The sequence below is a fragment of the Amphibalanus amphitrite genome, unplaced genomic scaffold (genome assembly GCF_019059575.1).
Source record: "Amphibalanus amphitrite isolate SeventyFive unplaced genomic scaffold, NRLGWU_Aamphi_draft 001714F_arrow, whole genome shotgun sequence".
NCBI lineage: Eukaryota > Metazoa > Arthropoda > Thecostraca > Balanomorpha > Balanidae > Amphibalanus > Amphibalanus amphitrite.
Window position 1 is genome coordinate 42,752 of NW_024883207.1, and position 22,163 is coordinate 64,914.

Below are 22,163 nucleotides of genomic sequence, written 5' to 3' on the forward strand. Positions count from 1 at the left end.
AAGAGGATTCGCCAGTAAATACTGTAATGGACACTGAATGGGTGTCATACTGAAGTTTGGTGATTGGAGTGCGGCGACGTCCCATATATCCCCGATAGCCGAGTGGGTAGGGTGTCTGGACGTTTGGCCGGCGTGATCAGTCGGTGGTTGCCGGTTCGAATCCGGCCCGGTCCTTTGCTTTTGTACCGTGCGCCGAGTTTCTGTCCGTGCCGCGCTGTGATTGGTGGTGGCATCTGACCCGAGGTCACGACCGGTGCGTGCCGGCGGTGGCGGTCAGTTTTGTGCGTGGCGGTGGCCGGGTAAGTGCGGGAACTCCTGTGCGGGGGACTGTTTGGGGAGGGCTCCTGTCCCGTCCGCTGACCGGTGCTGCTGCCTGGGTTGATCCAGAGGTGCTGCCGGGCCCAGCCATCTTGCCGCTCTGCTGCCCGTGTGCTGTGCGACCTGAGGTAGCGGCTCAGACGTACATCGCCCGGGCTGTGGGGAGCGAGATTTGTGCCGCGGGTTGGGTTGTCGGAGGTGCCTCGGGTGTGGTCCGAGAGCCACCGGCGACTGATTCCGCCGTTCACCATTCTTGCGTCGGCCGGCCTCGGATAATTCCGGGACGTCCGACGTGGGAAATCCACGGCGGCTCTGTTTGGTGGAAACCAGTGGGTTTGGGGGGACTCGGGTTTATTCCGGGCCCCGGGTTAAGCGGAGGGACTGTCGGCCTGACTGGCATTAACGGGGCACAAATACAGGCACAAAGAGCGACACACTTTTTACTGCTGAGGCTGGACGGCGGGGTCGTCGGATTCTCCGACAAAGCGGAACGACCGAGCACAACAATACAATCAATTTGTTTTTGCAATATCTCAGCCGTTTCTGGGCCGATTTAGCTGAAACTTGGACTGTCGGTGGTAGGGTAGGGTAGGGTAGGGTAGGGTAGGGTAGGGTAGGGTAGGGTTGGGTAGGGGATTGTAGGGTAGGGTAGGGTAGGGTAGGGTAGGGAATTGTAGGGTAGCGGTAGGGTAGGGTAGGGTAGTGTAGAGGTAGGGTGGGGTAGGGTAGGGTAGGGTAGGGTAGGTTAGGGTAGTGTAGGGTAGGGGTAGGGTAGGGTAGGGTAAGGGTAGGGTAGGGTAGTGTAAGGGTAGGGTAGGGTATGGTAGGGTAGGTTAGGGTAGGGTAGGGTAGGGTAGGGTAAGGTAGGGTATGGTAGGGTAGGTTAGGGTAGGGTAGGGTAGGGTAGGGTAGGGTAGGGTAGGGTAGGAGTAGGGGTAGGGGTAGGGTAAGGTAGGGTAGTGTAAGGGGGAAGGGTAGGGTAGTGTAACGGTAGGGTAGGGTAGGGTAGGGTAGGGTAGGGTAGGGTAGGGTAGGGTAGGGTAGGGTAGGGTAGGGTAGGGTAGTGTAGGGTACAGTAGGGTAGGGGTAGGGTAGGGTAGGGTAGGGTAGGGTAGTGTAAGGGTAGGATAGGGTAGGGTAGGGTATGGTAAGGTAGGGTAGTGTAGGGGTAGAGGTAGGGGCAGGGTAGGGTAGGGGTAGGGTAGGGTAGGGTAGGGGTAGGGTAGGGTAGGGTAGGTTAGGGGTAGGGGTAGGGTAGGGTAGGGTAGGGTAGGGTTGAATTGAGTAACATCCTAACTTATTAAGGGCTCGAACAACTCGCATGCATCACCATCATACTTTATAGCTCAATTAAAAGCAGTTACCCAGTTCTACACAAATAATACCAATAAAAATGCAAGTTTCTACACCCAAACTAATGCATCCGTTTATCATACATATCAAAACATACAGTTATCGCGTAAACCTGTACCTCTAGTCAATCTATAAAACCAGTTAGCAGAAACTAGATCTGAAGCCAGTTTTACCAACAGAAAAATATCCGCCTGCCAGAATTTTTCGCCTGAAGACCGCTTCACATACGGAGCGTAAACGCGATGGGCACGTAAGCGGATAGGGCTTTACCGTTTACGCTCCGTATGTGAAGCGGTCTTTAGGCAAAAATTCCGGCAGGCGGCTATTTTTCTGTTGGTAAAACTGGCCTCTGTTCCATCGATGCCCGTCTTTCAGAGTCCATGTGCCAGTAGTCAGTCTGTCAACCCATAAACGGTAACTATACCCACGCGACCCTCGTCTTTCAGTCCACATACCACTGTAGTCAGTCTGTGAAGCCACAAGCGGAAACTGTACCGACTCTCTGTCCCTCTACCGTCTGTCTATCTACCGTCTCTCTCAGTCCCCGTACGGCTCTGGCGAGATTAAGCGGTAGGCTTTGCCCTTTTACATTTCCGGTTAAATCTCAGAAACTAATCGATCCACGATGAAGCCATTTTATACGATAATGGCAGGCTTGTGAACGAACAAATCGATTGCATATTCAACACTTAAAAGCTTAAGACGACGAAGATATAGCCTGAAGTAGACTAAATTTCATAGGTGCAAAACCTGCCGCTAAAACCCGCGAGACCTGTACACACCAGTAGTCGGTGGCATCCATGCCGAGGAGGACCGTCTTTCCGACCCACTGGCGGAGAACCTCGTTGGACGGTCCCATCACCCAGCCGGCCTTTCCGTCCCGCAGCAGGCGCTCCAGACCTGACAGAGTAGGCATAATTGTCACCTTAGGCTTTTTATTTAGTGTTTTATGAGACCTAGAAGTTGTTAAATTTGTAATATGCCCTAATTGTATCAAAGTTAAGCCGATCGCGATCTAGCCTAGATTGTGTTTCGGCCAAAATCACTCAGTCAAACAATGTTCCGCGGTCAGTCAGGACTTAGTCTAAAAAAACACCGCAGGCATGTTCCCTTTCCCAGCCGCTTTTGGTGAACCCATGGGCATTGGGAAAAGGTCTAAGTTGCACCATAAAAGAGGAATATTGGGGGAGTAAGAGAGTCATGGCAGCATTGACCTCACAAATTCGCACTGCACCAGCAGCCGACAATGGCCCAACAGGAGCTCACCAAAGTCCGTCTTGTATCCGGAGCCGCCGGCCGCGTGTAGCATAGTGTCTGTCACGGTGTTGACATTCTTGGCCGCCGCGAACTTCAGCTGCCACAGCCACTGAAGAAATTTGGCGCTGGAAGGGGTAGAAAACGTGACGTCATTAGGGGAATCGTGGGATGGGTATTTATGTGCGCTATGACGCACTGTCGAGTAATGGGAAGCAGATGCTATTGGAAGTGTCGAGCGAAATGTGGTGAACACGGCTGGCTTTCAGAACGTTCTGACTTGAGTCACCTGTTTTTCCATCGAAGCTTACCCACGGCATTGTCCGTGGAAGCTAATTGGCAACTGAGTAATTATCTAATGTGTCTGTATCGTTGTTTTGTTTTTGCTATGCGATATAAATTGATTAAACGAGACACATATCATTGATAAGGCATGATTTAAAGGCTTGGATAAAAGCTGCTATCAAAGCCGGAGATAAGTTCAAATTGCCTACCGATGCATGCTAAAATTATCGCTTTACTGATTTGACTGTCTAGTGTCTGTTAACCTTTGGTAAGCACAAGTACAAAAGGAAAGGTTCGTAACGGTTAAAACTTGCGGGAGAAAACGCTCGCATTGAAGGTTAATAAGCAAGTCGCAAGGACGATCCGACGAACCTGTTAAATGCGTACATTATCTGATTACAAACCACTCCATACTAGCCTGTGCTTACGAGCCGGTTCCGGTATGAAACTTCGAACCGGCGATAACACTGCGAACATAATTTCCCAAATAAACCTATGCGTGATCGATATATACAACATAGCTAAATAAACTGACCGTGGCAAGTAGTCTAGGTGGACGTGTTTGTCCCAGCTGTTGTTTTCTGTGGCCATGTCCAGCGCCTCAGCTATCGACATGGCCATGAGCCGAACCGAGTTGGTGTCGCATACGCTCTCGCCAAAATAGTCCTGCGAGTGAAACGGCGGTATAGTCACAACTGAAAATTATTTTTAGAGATTCTGAGAAGGGCCGAAAAACCTAGTTACAAACCTGAACTCAATCTTTTATAAAAAAAAAAAAAAAAAATAGGGACAACGTAGTTAGGTAATTAAACGTTTTAAAGGGACCCTCCCACCTTCAAAAAAGTTAATGAATTGCCATGAAAGTGATGTTGCTCGGTTCAAAAAGAGCGAAAACGAATATCTACCAAGTTTCATCGAAAAATATTCACCGGTTTTCAAGATATTAGACTTTTACATTTGTTTACTTTTTGGGATCTCCGCTCAAGATACCTATAAGAAACAGGTAGATCCTTTTTTTTATGCTCGGTCGGCCTAGTGCCATACCCGAGCAGAGGGCAGTTACTCCGGCAATTTTCGCCGGGAAGCAAGTCTTACGTTAAATCGGTTTATGTGAACCCGGTAGCAAAAACAACGTGGGATCCTATCTTAATGTGGAATCAAAGCTAAGGGAGGTACTTACGTGTATAGCCAAAGAGCCGAGATGTCTGGAGTCGCAAACACAACAGTGGGAATGACTTTTATTAACAATACATAATAGACATGAACACTTGTGAGCTGGTGTCAGTGTAATGGAGCCGGGAAGCTTTCATCGCACTGACAGAAGGTATAAGACCTTCTAGGCTCCAGCCCCCCGGCGGGGCCTTGTTGTGGGGTGTAATAGTCGGGCGAAAAAGTCCTAAATAATAAAAAACCCGACGCCTAACGCAAAGGGCAAAAACCTCGCACCTAAGCCAAAACGGCGCGAGGGAAAAAGCCCTGTAACCGCGATTAATTAGTGTGTGCGTTTGGGGGTGAGCCGGGAGACGAGGGCTCTGGTTAGCGTTTTAGGGGCGGCAGCCGCGGCCCTAACACGCTAAAGGCTCTTGATGATCCGAGCGTCGGCGAGAAAGACGAACAGAAGGTCGTGGATATCCGGATGAGTGTCGCCCAGGAGAGTCGGAAGGTCGAGAGAGAGTCCATGTGTGTTAATGTATTGTACTATATGTCATCCGTGTCACAAATTTGTCACAAATTTGACGCACCTGTGACATTTCCTGACACCCACGTGACTATTGTATTAACTTTTGTGTTTTGCGATGTTTTGACCTTATTTAAAGTACCGAAAGCTCAAAATGTATGATTAATGTTGTTTAAAGCAGCATATTAATAATTATGTTTGTAAATTATCGATAAGCTGCTTATAGCAGGTCACGTGATTGCTACCAGATTATGTGCTCAGAAAGCATCTTTTCAACTTCGATTTTGAACAATTTTTACCTCCTTTGAGGCCAAATGATGGACGGTTTGAGGCACACGATGAAATGCTGAATCTATTGATGCCAAAAGTTGTTCGTTTTTTGCATTTTTAGACTAGTATATCCTGGCTCAAACTTTGACCAGTTTGTGTGTAAACCCTATGGTGAAGGGAAAACTTCACGCCCAGCAGGCGTCATTACAGTGCTGCCAAATCGTGTTTGGTGGGGGTCGTCTCCGCTGTTCCTAGCGACTTTATTTGAAAGTGCGGCACTTGTTGCGCGGAAAGCGGCATATACCACCGCGTGCTACCAAACGTTTTAGTAAAATATTTAAAATCGTTAGATCTGCGCTGACGTCACAAATTCTAAGGGGGCATTCCAATGCATTAGCCCCAAACTGCAAGTTTGAAATTCCATATCTCCGAATTAAAGCATTTTTCGATGCTGTGAGTGCCCAAACCGGTATTTTCAGGCCATGACCACCAATTTGGCTATCTCAACTCAAAACTAATGTCAAGGTGGGATGGTCACTCCCTCGCCGGACCTATTGGTTTTCTACATACGCGCCGGCCGAGGGGGGGGGGGGCGGGTACGACCCCCCCCCCTCGCCGTTTCGCCCCTGGTGGAGCTAGCGCGTCGCGGAAAAAACGAGCGTGTGCGCCGTTACGAGACGCAGAGATTGGTACCCAATTTTAAGGTCCTAGGTCAACCGGTGACCTCTGAGGTCAGGTCAAGTGCCCCAGGGTACGGTTCAGTTTTTGGTGAATAACTTCGCAAAAAACGGCCGCAGAGCCGCGATTTTGGCAGCATCGTGTTCGCCTCGCTCAGGCGCGTCGAATGATATTTTTTTTTGTTCGGGTCAGGTCAACTTGGGGTGTTGACCTCAGGTCAAGGTCAGGTCAGCACCCTAAGGTCACGAAGTTGGTCGAAAGAGGTCATGTCGCATATCATTCGATTCGGCAGGTCTTCCTGAGTCCATTGGTGGCTTTCTCGACTCGCTAGCTCAATTTGATCGGGAGCTATTGACGAAAAACTAATATGACCTTGATGACGTCATAAATGACGTCACGGAAGGTCAACATTGCAAAAGTGACGCATCTAACCTAGCAAGGAGTGCATCAAATCACGATTCTGTGTGCTTGAGATAGTTGGAGATCGTTCCCGGCGCCAGAATAGCAGTTTTCATTTTTCCCCATTGACTTATAATGGTGAGGTCACGAAAATGACCTGACCTCATATGACCTTTAGGAAAAATCCGAGATATACAAGTTGTGAGACTCATAATGGATACTAGATCCTGCAAGTTTCATTTCCCTGTGACATCTCCTCTGGCAGTGAGGGCGTTGCGAAGTTGCGACATCTGAAGACCGTGCAGAGGTTCACTTATGACGTCATAGGTCAGTGACCTGACCTGACCCAAAAATGCGGTTGGTGTCAAAAGATGCGGCTTGGATCAAAGGTCAGGTATGCCAAGTTTCAGCTCTCTATCGCCAGCGTGTTCGGAGCTATCGCGAAAAAACCCTATGGGGGGGGGGGGCGGCACCCGCCCCCCCCCCTCGGCCGGCGAGGGTTAAAGGGACCCTCCCACCTTCAAAAAAGTTTATGAATTGGCATGAAAGTGATTTCGCTCGGTTCAGAAAGAGCGAAAACGAATATCTACCAAATTTCACCGAAAAATATTCACCGGTTTTCAAGATATTAGACTTTTACTTTTGTTTACTTTTATTGGGATCTCCGCTGTTTCTAGCGACTTTATTTTAGAAGTGCGGCGTTTGCGGCAGATGTTGCGCGCAAATAGCATATACCACCGCGTACTACAAAACGTTTTTGTCAAACATTTAAAAATCGTTAGATATTTGCGCTGACGTCACACATTCAGAGGGGTATTCCTAAGCATTAGACCCTCTGAATCAAAATGCTGCAATTTTGAAATTCAATATTTCCGATTTAAGGCATTTCTCGATGTTGTGAGTGCCGAAACCGGTAATTGTGAGCCAGGGACCCCATTTTGGCTATCTCAACTCAAATCTAATGTCAAGGTGGGAGGGTCCCTTTAAATATACTGTCACTCACACCAGCGCTCAGCAATGCCTGAAAGAAGTAACCGACAACAAATCACACCCAAAATCACATAGTCACAACATGATATACCAATATTTAGCAGCCCAAAGACGTAACAACTGCACCACAGACGCCGACCAAACTGGCTTATTTAGTCACAAATATCACCAATGTGCCACAAACACTCACCAAAGAGCCTCAAACCGCGCTTACATACCTGAATGGTGGGATAATCGCAGACACGTATGCCCAAGTCACCATGAGCCTTCCTGGTGACATGTTTCTTCACCAAGTCGATGCAGGCCAGGGCGATGCCGTTCCAGCAGCAAGACGAAGCCAGCAGGAAGAACGGATCGACCGTTTCGTCGTTTGACCTGGATCCATCGCCTGCGGGGACAAAGTGGGAAACGTTGGGATATGGTGATTGGTGGGACATGGTGGGATACGGTGGGACATTGCGGGACGTGGTGGGATGCAGTGGGGCAAAATGAGAATCGATGGGACAATGCGGCACACCGCGGAACATGTGATGAGACCGGTCGGATATGATGAGACACGTTGGAACATCGTGATGCAAGGTTGAGACAAAGTGCGAAACTAGGGCCGGATTCCAAGTCACTCAGACGGCAAAGATTCTGCGTGACGTCACGTACACGCTGCAATATATTGCACGCTGTATGCAAGCTGTGAACCAATCCAGAATTTCCACAGAATGTTTCCGGAATGTAGTAATTCCCTGAATGTGTGCCGTTCACCCCATCATGCTATATGCATCAGAGACAGGTAGCTCACTGCTCATCGACAAAATATGAGTTATTCACACACCACACTACACGCTATGCACTAGGAGCCCAGGTACGACAGGGGACAGGCAGCTCACTACTTACCGACGGGTCCGATGCGTCGGCTGACATCCAGCACGCCCTCACAGATCAGAGGCCCCGACTGGTTCCCGTGCATTCCCAGCGACTGCCAGTCAGCGGCGTTGGCGCGCACCTCGTCCTGAAGAGAGCGAAAACTAGTCAGGTGACTGGCTATTTATTAACCGAATTGTTAGTTAGATTAGTTAAACACCTAATCAACCATACTAACAAGGAGGCTAGACACCTGTCGTGATCATTGTAAGGATCGTACTTTTCGGTATACATATCAAAAATGAATAAATTACGAAAACTGCAGCACAAGCCTTTCAGCACCGGATGGCAAATATTCCGTACCTTTATAATGTATGCAAAGTAAACAAGCAACACGACTCATCCAACATTACATCGAATATCGACACCATGCATTGTTTTCTCTATATTACGATATAAGAAGTAGCGACAGAATCACCGCTCTCACCTTCAAGAAGAGGAAGCAGGTGAGGTCGGAGAAGTCTCCGGGCTTCTTCCCCGGGCTGACAGTCTGGATGGCGTAGAAATCGGCGAATCCTGACGATGTGGTCCACGAGGCGTACTTGAGCAGCTTAACGTGATTCTCGTCCAGCTGGTGACACTTGGAGGAGAGCGGGAACCAAAAGTGGCCGCCTTGACGAGTAGGGGAGGGGGGCAGCAGTATCGTGGTATCAGTAGGCGATTGTAAAACAGTTTTTAGGATCACGGAATGTCATCAAGGTGTAAATATACGTCGCTTCATTTGTCAAAAAAAAAAAAAATGCGTAACATATTTGAAAGTAAAAGAGCGATGCATAAGGAAAAATTAGATCGTAACAAATGAAATACAAAAAGTCGAAAATTAATTTACAATGATATTGTGTCCCAGAAAATGATAACTCTCAATGTTTTCGCTACATTCCATGAAACGCATTTACCATTCCCACGCCCACTCACCGCTATCAACATTGATCAATCTACGCTTATCTTTATTACCATATTGCGTGCCTATCACAGCGTCATTATTCATTCAGTCAGTTTCCATTGGCATTGCGTGTAGCGTAAATACGGCCATATCTCTGATATCTTTCCGGTGGCACGGCCTGATGAAGGAGCACATTAGACGTTATCTTTCAGAATACGCACCGCTATCGTTACATTCCCTCGGTTTCACTGCGCACACAATAATACCGTGGGCCGTAAGAATGTAGACAGACAAGTTTCACAATGGATAAGACCGGTTAGACGAGCGGATGCTGAAATGATATTACGGTGATATTGCCCTTATTTTGGTACGTGCCATCATATACCCATATGCAGGGTTGTGCTCGACTAAAAAAAAAAATTGCCGACTCGACTCATCATTCAACTTCAGAAAGCCCTGACTCAACTCTGACTCAAAGAAGGAGCTGACTCAATTTTTGACTTAATTTTTGTTGAGTCAAGTGAGTTGACTCAAAACTGACTCAGATAAAAAAAGTTGTTGAGCGGGGGGGGGGTGAAAAAAATCCAGCAGCAGGGCCAGGGCTAAGTTGTTAAGCAGGGGGGGGGGGTGTTTAACTCAACTCTATGTCAAAGTTATTTTACTGACTCAACTCTGACTCAACTCAACGCCTTAATATTTTTGTCTGACTCAACTCTGACTCAACTCAACAGCTCAACATTTTATCCGACTCGACTCATGAGTCAAGCACAACCCCGCCCATCTGAATTAGTTTTCTATGCCCTTGCATATACCTTGTCCTAAAAGTTATACTCCAGCACTTTTCTATCGAGGTTTCTTCCGAGACACTGAGACAGGTAGGCATGCTATTTCGGTCTATCTGCAATGGTCAAAACACGTGCAAAATGATTCGGGGCGCCTTCACACCCATCCTTTTCACGTTACCCAAACGATACTGCAGGCTGTGTCTGTCTTACCACCGAGTCCACTCACCCGTAGCGGGGTCACTGTATGAGAGCGTGCCCACCAGTTTGTCCTTATCCAGTCGGCGCAGAATGTCCTTGATCGTCTCGCTGTTGTGATGACGTAACAGAAGACCCGCCGTCGCACACAGATGCATCGCTGTGGGGGAACGAGGAGTCGGGGTTAATCTTTGTATTTAACGCCTTTTACATCGTTCATTTTTTGCTGTATGCAAGACATGTATTCAATTGGTTGTTTCCGAATGAGTCCTACAACCCCCCCCCCCTAAAAAGCAGCGGTCTCAATAAAAACAGCGTGATCAGCAACAATTTACCGCTATTAACGCTGTTTAGCTGCTGAGCATTCGAAAGAGTTTATGCACCAAACCACTCGCAGTTAGGGCTCACACAGTTTTTAAATAAACGCATGATGTATAACAAATTGAAATAGGACTCACTGTAAACCATGGCGGTGCTGGGACACCCGTATCTGGCCAGCGTCTCCACCACCATGGCGGCACAGCGGTGGCTCTCTCCCAGACCTCCGAGCTCCTTGGGCACCAGCAGGCCCAGCAGGCCCAGCTCCGACATCGCGTTCAGAGACTCACGTGGATACGAGTACGTTTTGTCGCAGTAGATCTGGAGGTAGGTATGGAGGGAAGGTTGTTTTGGCCAGGTCACATAACATCCGTTGTCACCAGGTATTATTTGACTCTTGTGACTAACATTGTTTCAACAAATAACCGATGACAAAATACAAATATGATGAAAGTAACAGTGGATCGGTAGATTCAGCAGCCTCGGTGGAAAGAAACAATCCAGTGGATGGTAAACAATAACGAGCGTTCTGCCGTCAAATGGAGCATACTTTTCAGCACAGAGTCAGGTTCGAGCTCGCTGAATGGCGTAGAAGAGCTCACGTTAATATATCTACCTATACGATTCATTTAAGTCAACTTACACTAATACTAAAACTGAGTATAGAATCCGACAGCTCTCCCGTACTTACGGCATGCGGTCGGATTTTCGTCCTGCAAATCTCCATCAGGTCCTGCTGCAGTTTCTTCTGCTTCTCATTCAGGGTCCACCAGGGGTCGAACTCCGAGCCGACGCCCCAGAACTTCCGTCCGCCCCACATCTTCTCCGTCCAGGGTTCGCTGTCCATCTTTGCACGTGAAAAAACTACAGGTGAATAGACGGTTTGTTACAGGGTTCACACGGAGCAATTCACACATTAAACGAGAAAATGGAAGCGTTTTCTGGAGCGCTTTGTGTTATGGAGCTTTTGTGATTAGGTATCGGCCCATCTACTAGTAAATAGGGCGTAGAGGTTCAAAATGTAATTGCCCGTGGGAATTAGGTACAGCATCTACAGTATGGCTCAAAACCGTCGACACATAATTAAATTCAGGATTTGCATTGACAGTATGTATGCAAGGCTTTCTCGACACGCACATAGAAACAATTATTGTAAAATGTGGCTTCTCCAACTGCAGGCGTGCCCGGTGCCACTTATCTGCGGCGAAACATTTTCTTATCATTTCCGCGAAGGTTGCTAAAACGCAAACGTAAACTGGCCCGCTTTTACGCACATGCCTCGCGCCAGCATAAACGGACATTTAATTGGCGAGACTGACGTCAATCATAAAGCCTGCAGAACTCGCTTTTCAAACATTAATTTCATTGCTAGGTATAGCATATTGTAAAGTTCCATTCAATGTTTATATGAAACCCTATTACCACTCATAAGAGCGTTGAAGCCCCGTTGAAAGTAGAACGACCAACGGACTGGCATTGCACGGTAACAACAAACTGACGTCCAACGCTCGTACGCTCCGGTCGGCAGTTGAACTGCATATAAGCAAACTGTGTCAGTGACCCGGGCCGCGGTCAGCGGCGCCCCGTTATCCCGGCAGTGATAATATTGATATGTAGGAAAATGAGACCAATGCCTACCAGCAGCGTCTCGTGCAAGATAAGATAAGCAGCGTCCCACCCCGTAGGAGGGGGGGGGGGGCGAAAAGACCCTCTCTACTTTTTGTCGATGTCTCCTGAAGCATTGCAAATAGGTAGGTACCTATCGTCACCAAACTTTCAAGAACCCTTCGGGCATCACTTAAAAAAAAAAAAAAAACTGGAAAATGTGATAAAACGTAAGGTCGTCTATCGGTATCGGCATACCACGCTTGAGCTGGATGTCTCCATTCTTGGCAAATAACGTCAAATTTCTATTTTTAGCCGCCCTAGACCACCCACGGCACGTAGCGTAAAACCAAGATCACCACTGGGTTAACCCGCGCCCCAGTGCACACAGCCGCTATTTGAGTTCGGAAGTGGCCAAAATGCCATAACTCGTTAACCAGTTAACATTTTACCAAGCAATTTTTATTGTATGTGAAGTCAACCGTAAGGTCACATATGGGAACGTATGAGCATCCATGCTGATACATCATTGCCGTAAAAAATATTTTTGCTTGTAATCCGCGGATGACGGTTATATCTCATAACGTGGGGGACTCGGGAGGGGATTCTGCATAGCTTCCCTGCTGTCTTCGAAACTACTCGTTCAATACTAAAAGTTCAAACGGCTTCTGATAGGAATAGCTGACAAACGAAACCTAGCTTTGTCACAAAAGGTCATGGAAAGGTCATAGGTCACAAAAGGTCATGGAAAAGGTCATGGAAGGAAATGTATACATTTTTAAGGTCATGCGACACATCTTTAACCCTCGCACCGACGGGGGGGCGGATATCCGCCCCCCCCCCTGAGGTTTTTCGCGAATAGCGGGAAAACCGCGGCGCGTAGCGCCGCGAAATTTGGTATGACTATAACCTCATCAATTTTACACATGGTGTGCAAGTTTGAACCTCCTACCTTTTAAGGTCAGGTCACCAGGTCACTTTGAATGACCCAACCTCAAGTCACTTTTTTGCAACTTTGTCACCGTGCCAGAGCTACAGTGGATGTCGGAGGCCTTTGAAAGTCGCAGGATATTATTAGGTCATTAGTAGCTACAATTTGTATATCTCGGAATTTTGATATCGGTGACCTAAGGTCAGGTCAATTTCGCGACCTCCCCATTATAAGTCAATGGGGGAAAAATCAACTCCCTGTTTTTACCACTAAAACGGGTCGGAATGGCCCCATATACCATATATGACTTCATATACGATCAACCTTCACTACCTTGAGGTCTGTTTTGCTGTTGGGCAGCTGTGAGGTCATGTGACGTCATCAAAGGTCACCAAAGGTTTTTGGCCAATAACTCCGTACAGGAACAAGATACAGACGCGTGGATGGTCTCATTGCGTTCAGCTCGTCAAGACGCATCGAATGATATACATGATGACCTCGAGGTCACGTGACCTGAGGTCAACTTTTGACCTTGACCTTTCGAGGTCAGCATATATATCATTCGATGCGGATTGACGAGAGGATCACGATGATGCCCTTAGTTTGTTCCTATCTTGACTAATTCGAAAGTTATTCGAGAAAAACTCTCCATATCTAGCGCCGCCATTTTGACTTTTTCGACCCCTGTGACGTCATCTTTGACCTGACCTGAAAATGACCTTTGTAAAAATTGTAGATCTTGGCCGTGCGTATCCGATGCCGTTTACCGCTTGTCGCTATCTTGCTTCGTTCTCGAGATCTCAGGGGGGGGGCGGTCATCCGCCCCCCCCCCCCCCCCCGGTGCGAGCGACTTTAGCGAGTGTCATTTGAGCGAACGTCATTTGAGCGAACCATTTTCAGCGAATGGCAATTCAGCGATCATCAAGTTCATCGATTATCAAATATAGCGATTATCAATTTTAGCGAAAGCTATGTTTCAGCGACATCTATTTCGTCGACTACAATTTGAGCGACTGTCAGTTCAGCGAAACAGTTCATCGTCCTGTAACGGTGATTTTGATTTTTTCTTTTGCGAGCGTATGCGTACGAATGTTTCCGGAATTTCCCATGGTTATCCGGAACTGGATGGCGGATGTCGTGCGTTCAAAGATCAGACATTGAGCTCCAAATTTAATGCTACATTTGTCTAAAATTCCAACGATTCAATTTCACCCCCCCCCCCTACCCCACCCTGCTCTTTGTCAATAATGGTGACCAAACGTTTGTTCAGAGATCAATATTGCTTGTGCTTTTTTCGCGAAATTGCCCCGCTTGAATTTGGATCAGTTCCCCATGTTGTAAAATTTGTTCTTGCCCCAAGCACCGTACGAATTTCCAGATATTTGGGTGAGGTCCCTGAAACATAGACTGGATTCCCCTGTGCCATATTCTCTCTAGTTTATTATTGGTCCTTGGCATTCCTTCCGTCGCCCTATCTCTCACGTTCCACATTTTCAATTCAAATTTTGCCCGCCTCCTTCCCCTCCCATGCACCCCTTGTTGGTCGTCCGATGTATGTACATATGTGTCTTCAAAATTCAAATGATGCGTAAAGAGGTGCAATAATTTCCGAAAAGTAGCAAATGATTGACTTTCGTCGCGTTCGGTCATTCGCTGTAACTGCATCGCTCAATTGGTATCCCACTGACCACCATATATTCGCTCAATCTGGTTTCGCTGATTCTGGTCCTCGCTAAAGTTGATAATCGCTGTGATTGAATTCGCCGACTTGACAATCGCTGAAAAAGTCAATCGCTTAAATTGATAATCGCTGAAAATGTTTCGCTCAAATGTCGTTCGCTGAAATGACGTTCGCTCAGGTGTCGCAGAACCCCCCCCCCCCGTCGGTGCGAAGTTGGCGCAGACCCCCGTCGGTGCGCGGGTTAATGGTCCATTTCGGCAAAAGCATCTAAAAATGATGTCATCTGGGTCGTCCGATTCGAAACTATTTCCATTCGACAAATGAAGGTCAGGTCACGGCGAGGTCAGAAAAGCCAAATTTTGAAGTTGAACATTCTCAACAAAAAAGATGTGCATCGGATGCAATTTGAGCTCTGGAGCACGATGATGCTATTCGTTTTGGTTTTCGATGTCAAGAACGTACTGAAATTGCCTTTGCAATATCGAAAATTGTGATTAACCGACTACGGTAAAATGCAAAAGCCGATAACATTGCCATTTCTGAAGATATCTGACTGAAACTTTCCAAAAGCAATGCAAATGTTACATACAAAAGCCAATAAGGTTCATTCTGGTCGATGGCTGCTCCCCAAAACTCTGAATGTTATCAACCATATCGGACATTCTTACGATGTTCTGTTGGCTGGATATCTTTTTGCTTTATTGAATTTGATCAGACTACATTCAGTTAAGACGACGTACATTTATTGGTCACCAGAAAGTATACCCACAAGTCAATCGACAATCGACAACCAACAAATGCAATCGACACGAGCGTCGAGCACCCCTCAGCACAAGCAACTGCCGGGAGCGATTAGACGGACCGCGCTCCTCTCTCGCAGCTGATTGGTCAGCTGCCGAACCGTACGGACGTCAGCTGCACGGCCGCCGCCCGGCCGACCTGATCGGGGTCGGCCGGGCGGCGACCTAGCGTCACTAAAACTGCAATAACTTTTGACGGCAGTGTGATGCCGACCGACCTCCAAGGCGTTTGACAGCGTCGAGCATGGTCGCCTCTTGGAGAAGCTGGGGTGGTACGGTATTGATGACCGGTGGTTCCGTGCATGGCTTTCCGACCGCACGCAGTCAGTTAGAGGTGGATCGGGTGCTGAGCTGCCGGTGACGCATGGGGTGGTGCAGGGCAGCATAATGGGCCCAGTGTTGTTCCTGGTGTTCTCCAATGACTTGTCACAACACGTGCCGCATGGGAGGCTTGTTATGTACGCTGACGATGCCCAGTTTATAGATTCAGACTCGCCAAGAAACCTGTCAGAGCTTAAATGCCGCGTAGAACAAACCCTGTCTGTAGCTCTCTGCTGGTTCACGCAAAATAGGCTAAAGATAAACCCTTCGAAGACCGAACTGCTTATCTTGAGATCCTCACGCCAAAATGATAATGTCAACTTCACCGTCAAATTCGGCGAGTCGGAAGTCGTGCCTGTGCAGTCGGCGAGGGTCCTAGGCGTCAACATCGACTCGTGCCTGACGTGGGAGCAGCATGTGGCCGCGATCACTCGCCGATGTTACTGCATTCTGATAGGGCTGGCCAGAGTGCAGCGTCGTGTGCCGCGTGAGACAAAGCAGCTGTTGGTCGAGGCACTGGTATTCCCTCATCTGCAGTACTGCATGTGCGTGTGGGGAAGCTGCACAAAGACCCAAAAGCACAGACTTCAGAGATGCATGAATTTTGGCGCCCGCATTGTCACTGGTCTTGGCTATCGCGAACACATTTCCGGGACACTGCGAGAGCTTGGATGGCGGGTGATCGAGGACATGATAACTGAGCGTGACCTGTGCGTCATGTACAACCTGAACCATGTCGAGAGCGCCCCTGAGCTTCTCCGCTCACGCATCACCCACCGCTCTGATGTGTCTGTGCGTGAAACGAGAGCGACACGTGACGGCGAGCTGGAGGTGCCGCGGGCCCGCACAGAGTTTGCCCGTCGGTCGTTCTTCAATCGGGCGGTGAGAGCGTGGAATGGGCTACCGCTGAGTGCGAGAAACGCGTCTTCTCTTCCTGTCTTTAAAAAGTGTATCGCAGATGCCTTTTAAAGGGTGATGCAAATGTGGATTGATAGGAAAATGCTTTTACTTGTCCTACATGACGTGGAACGCTGAAAACCCATTTTATGGATGTATTCCTAAATATATGATATGATATGATATGACCTAATTTTTTCAGCAAATGAATCACAATTGTACGGTATATGTTATGGACGTTGTCTCGATGTGAAGCACGCTGTGCGTTTTTTGGTAGGCCTATGTAAATATTGAAATTCTCAAGCCCTTCTGCTTTGTGCAAGTGTGCAACAATTAGCTTACAATAACTGAGTGGGAAGTTTTTTAGATGCACTTTTGTTACCAATGGATTCCGCACATTTCCCCCTTTCAGCTGATATCTTACTTACGCATGTTCAAGCAAAGAATACTGACAGGAGACTCGTCAACATTTACATGAAAATCGCAGCACAAGTTCGGTCTCACGGAGCAAAACAAAACGGTGTACTTTGGGAGCCCACCAATCTGTGCCAGAATGAGTAATATTTTTTCTGGATGATATTTTATACAGTCTGATCAATTTACGACCAGAAAATGTGAGAAAATCACGCTTTAAAATTTGTCGAAAATTAGGGTATTGGCCACTTCTGAACCCAGATAGCGGCTGTGCGCAGTGGCGGTCTCAGCCAACTTCGCCCTAGTGGGGGGGGGGGGGCATACGTTACCACCCACCTCAACTCAAAACTAAGAGGGCTAGAAAGACGCAGTAAAAAGCAGTCGATAGCTCTCAATGCGTACGTTTCAAAGTATTTCGGTCCCTTTTCATCTTAGAGCAATATTGGGATCACTGGAGGTCATCAAAGGTCAACATTTGCCAAATGTCATTATATTTTTCAGAAAACATGCATTTATCTCAGGAACTATGATAGCTAGAAAAACGCACGGAAAAGCAATCGATAGCTTTTGAACTGTTCTTTTGATATGGCCTAATGAAAATTGACCTCAGGTCAACGGTTTAGCCTCCAGAGGGCAAAAAACTAAAAAATAGCTGTTTTTACGAAAAAATGTTTTTCGACAATATCTTTTGACTAAAAAAAAGCCACGACATTTCTATTGCCAGAATCGTGTTCCCCTCGCCGAGACGCGTCGAATGAACTATAAGTTGACCTTGAAAGGTCAACTTGAAAATTTGACCTCAAAGGTCAATTGACCGGAAAAGGTCATGTCGCATATCAGTCGGTGCGTCTCGACAAGACAAACACAATGAAGCCATCCCCAGCGTCCTATCTCTTTCCAACCGAGAGTTATTGGCAACAATATGTTTGTAGCCTCAAATGACCTCGGATGACCTTTCTGGAGGCTATCAGCAAAAAAAAGACACTTTGGTCGTCACGGGTGGTCCAAATCATAGTGATTCTGAGATATTTGGACTGTTCCTATGCGTACACACGGATTTAGAGGCATTTTCATTTTTCTCCGTTGACTTAAAATGGTAGGGTAGGGTGGGGTAATTTGAACATGTGGGGCAATTTGAACATAGTGTGAATAACACAAAATTACGGAAATCCATAAGTCGCATGACAATAAGACCAATGAGAGAAATTATCGTAACTAAAAGGGCTATCATATGAACGGGGTTTAAAGTTTCAGGGAATGAAGATGTTGACGCACAGTGTAAAAAATCAATTTCGCAAGCAAAAACGCCTAACAACATGTCATTGCAACTTCATTGCAGTGCAAAATCTTGCATTGCTAGCGCCTAATACGCAACGGCTTTTGTTGTATAATGACCTAATCAGTGCCTTCAATCCAAGAAATTTGCTTTTGAACCCTGTTTTTTAAAATGGCAAAATAACTTTTAGCGTGGGGTAATTTGAACATAGTGTGAGAATTTGAATGAAGACAGGGATAGCTCCGAAAAAAAAAACAACGCTCCCAGTTTTTTTTTGCCAATATTTTCGACCCAAGGCAGTAGCAGATAAGTGATGCCAGTTTTAGAAAATTTACGTCTAATATCCGTCTAATGTCCGGCATTTTTGTTGATTTTCCGTCCAAAAATGTTAAAGGTAGTGTGCCAGCTTTCTTGGACCATATGGAGTTAATGACCCGGATAAGGAGAACCGGATTTTTAGAACTTATCCATACCTTCAAAACTTATGGAAACGTCTTAAATTCTTCAAATTTTGAGTACCCCAGTGCGAAATTCGCCCCGACGGGTTGTCGGTCGTACCCCAACCACATTTCACACCACTATGAACAATAAATGCACACACTAAAATCGCTATTACCGATAGGCTCATCCAATCAAGTTTCGATAAACCCGTTCATCATCATCTCCTGCGGTTTCGAACACGCCTGTTAGGTGGCTTCTGATGCTCGTCGAGGTCGGAATTTCCAAATACGCGTGGTGCGTCGGGCCGCGCGCTCTGACTTCGGCCAAGAAAAATGCGTCAGCTGATCATTGTCATTTCTGCCACTCGCGTGTGGTGTAATGGGGTCATAACTTAAGAGACGGCTGTTTCATATCAATTATTTTACATAAAATCATATTTCAAACCACAAATTAATGTTCGACAGCCAAATTTAAGAAACAATACCAATACAGGCTTACAGTTTAAGGCTCGACATTGTGTTGTCTACGATTAGACAGCTGATAACTCATTCCCGTACGTCGTATGGTCGTAACACTATAATGACCTTTGCTTATTGTCACAAGTGCGCCGCATTCGCGATTGTTGCCCGACGCCTGTTTGCAGGTGAGCCCACTACAGTTGTTATACATATCTAAAAACCGATAAACTTTTAGGCGAAAAAGGCACTATTCCAGGCCCATTTTTGATTTTTTTTTGCGATATTAGGTAAAAACAGAAGCTTCTTATCCTAGGAAAAATAAAACGGGAAATCTTTCAAAGGTGGCACACTACCTTTAAAGTCAACTATTTGTCCAAATATGTCCGAAAATTTATGCAGCTATCAACACTCAAAACCGTCATTTATATTGCTTATCATGTAATTTTACCAGCCGAAAAGTTTTCATTATATTGAGAGCTTAACAAGCTTTCCATTCGCCAATCAATGCTATGCACGATTACTTTATAAAAAGCGCTGAAGTGTAGCAAGCCATCGTCCAATGTTGTCCAGTCTGCTACCTTTGTCCAACCAATTCCGAATTGGACATTGGACAAAATCAGAACTCCAAATGTCCAGGTTTCGATTGGCACCACTTTAACAGATGTAGTACGGTTGGGAGAGTTTTTATCGAACAAAAATGATAGACGTTCTGTTAATTGAAAAGGGGCGAATTCCGTCAACTGACCGGTGTGCAGCGTGCAGATATTGATACTCTGCAACTGTTATTTTTGCTGTTGTGTTGATTTTTCAAGTGAAGGTATGTTTAGAATTGTTCTGCCTATTTGTTTATGGGTCAAACAACATCGGTGCTGGCGAGACTATCGTTTTTATGACAGGTAAAGGCAGTATGTTCAAATTACCCCACGGTGGGGCAATTTGAACACACCGTGACTTGGTGGAGAAGTGAGGCTATGCTATTCAAGGTATGCTCGGCTCGTCCAAAAATGAGGCTTGCATGGTGAAAGCAAGTGACACTTGCGCTACTGAAGCAGTTTTTCTTCATCCAGGGTTGAACTGGAATTTGGTACAATGGAGAAGACGTAAAAATATGTTCAAATTACCCCACACTACCCTAAGGTCACGCCACTGGCCTGACCTTAGGTCACGGATATAAAAAATCCGAGATATACAAATTGTAGGCGCCCATATCATCATGCAATCCACCAAGTTTAAAACCTTTCTGACAAACACTGCAGGCTGGACGTGATTGCAAACTTTTTTTAGGCATAGTTAGTTAAATTGACCTGGTGACCTGACCTGACATGACCTGGGGTCAAAAATTTTACATATTGTCCAAAATTGATGCACAAAAAGCTACCCCAAGCGGCGCGGCGTTACGCGCCGCGGTTTTTTATCCACACGCAAAAACACGCGACAGGGTGGTAACATATGCCCCCCCCCCCCCCCCCACTGGGGCGAAGGTTAATCGTGACGAGCTGCATAGAATCGACACCCATTTTATGCAAAATAATCAAGTTTGATCTTTGACCTTTTTTGACCTGGCCTTGACCTGAACTTTACCGGAATCTAACCAGAGCTGCCTGGTCGCCTAGCCCACACCATTGAACTTGATATGCACAATCGACCATAAAACATGCATCATATGACCTTAGTAAAGTTGGGTCAGTATTGTGACCCTCAGTGACCTGAGCTCTGACCTGTCCTGACATCAGTGACTTCATCTAGCAAAATAGGTATCAGACAAACAGTGCTCTATCGGTGATTTTCGATCACATGCCTTTTATTCGATGCTATAACATATTTTAACAAGGCTTTAAACGGTCAGAAATGCGACCTTTAATCTGACCTATGACGTCATCGGATACACAGAGGTCAATGAAATCGGCTCACATGGTAGTTTCCCGGTGGGGCTGTGGAACGTCGTTTGAATGTTGAAAACCTTTCGGTAACTTTCTGAGATCTAGGGAGGGGACAAACGCCCCCCCCCCCGCCGGATGGCAGGGTCCGGCAATAGCCCTACGGAGCGCTGGTTAACATTCCGTTACATTGCGTTAATTTAATGATATAAGTTTGAGCGTCTCGCTAAACGGCATCGGGTCAGGCAAAGGACAAAACGGCATTCAAACCTAGCTTTACCAGGCATCAAATCCAGCACAATGTATTTTTATGCATGTCTACATCAACATGAATGAGCAGGCACGTTTAAAAACATTTTGGAACAATAACATTCACACTATTCATGAAGAATTAGGTACGTATTATACGTAATTCTATTTTTTCATAATATAACATTTCAAAATATGACCCTTCCCTGCGTTCGCCCACCTACCTCAACGAGAGTTGTGTCGTAGGTCAGTGGCCTCCAGTAGCGCTCTCCACGTCCGCCTACCACGAGCCGGCCGGTCGCAGTGTCGAGCGCGCAGCCCGCTCCGTCCTCTGACGACCTACCCCACCCCTCTGCCCTCCCCACCCCACCACCCGGCGGGAGGGAGGGTAGGCAGGTCACGTGATCTCACTACTCACTACAGCGGCTGTGTGCTCCGTGAGGTGAGGCTAGGTCACGTGACTAGTACGCAGGCGGCACGTGTGACTGAGGCGAGAGTAGGTCACGTGACTATTTGTCCCGTTGCTTCTGTAGCCAGTATAAGAAGATGGTAAGTCACGTGAAAACTTCCAGCCTCTAGCTTGACCTTGGAGTGACGCTCGTATTAAATGCCGCAGATCTGCCCCGGGAGCTATGGGGCCTCTCTCACAGGCTTTGACGTCAGGGGCAGACGGGTTCTAGCGTCCGATATTGCATGCAAATGTGCACTTTAGCCAGCTGCCAAACCACGAGGGGCCATGGAGACACCATCAAATACCCCGGCAAGTCATACCCAATGACCCTCGAACACCACTTGGGCACGAGACAGTTATAAAACAGCAGCACTGACTTGCGAGCGAGGGTCTACCTGGCTAGCGTTTGAACTGAAAAACACGAAACGGTAAGAAGTGAAA

General features: G+C 46.9%; 1 protein-coding gene across 2 annotated transcripts in view; it reads right to left on the reverse strand.

Annotated features, from left to right (window-relative positions):
* Positions 1–21,782, reverse strand: part of LOC122374797 — a 33,122-nt gene extending 11,340 nt beyond the window's left edge. The window contains exons 1-10 of one of the 2 annotated variants that reach the window (XM_043353780.1): positions 21,496–21,782; positions 11,013–11,168; positions 10,462–10,642; positions 10,035–10,163; positions 8,568–8,752; positions 8,114–8,228; positions 7,444–7,613; positions 3,746–3,876; positions 2,938–3,053; positions 2,454–2,571 (exon numbers count right to left, since the gene is read on the reverse strand). In XM_043353780.1, the coding sequence (XP_043209715.1) occupies positions 2,454–2,571; positions 2,938–3,053; positions 3,746–3,876; positions 7,444–7,613; positions 8,114–8,228; positions 8,568–8,752; positions 10,035–10,163; positions 10,462–10,642; positions 11,013–11,168 (1,301 nt within the window). In that variant the 5' untranslated portion in view covers positions 21,496–21,782. Of the gene's footprint in view, positions 1–2,453; positions 2,572–2,937; positions 3,054–3,745; positions 3,877–7,443; positions 7,614–8,113; positions 8,229–8,567; positions 8,753–10,034; positions 10,164–10,461; positions 10,643–11,012; positions 11,186–21,495 lie in introns of both variants that reach the window. The other variant, XM_043353779.1, reaches the window with a different exon arrangement.
* Positions 21,783–22,163: the final 381 nt, after the last annotated feature.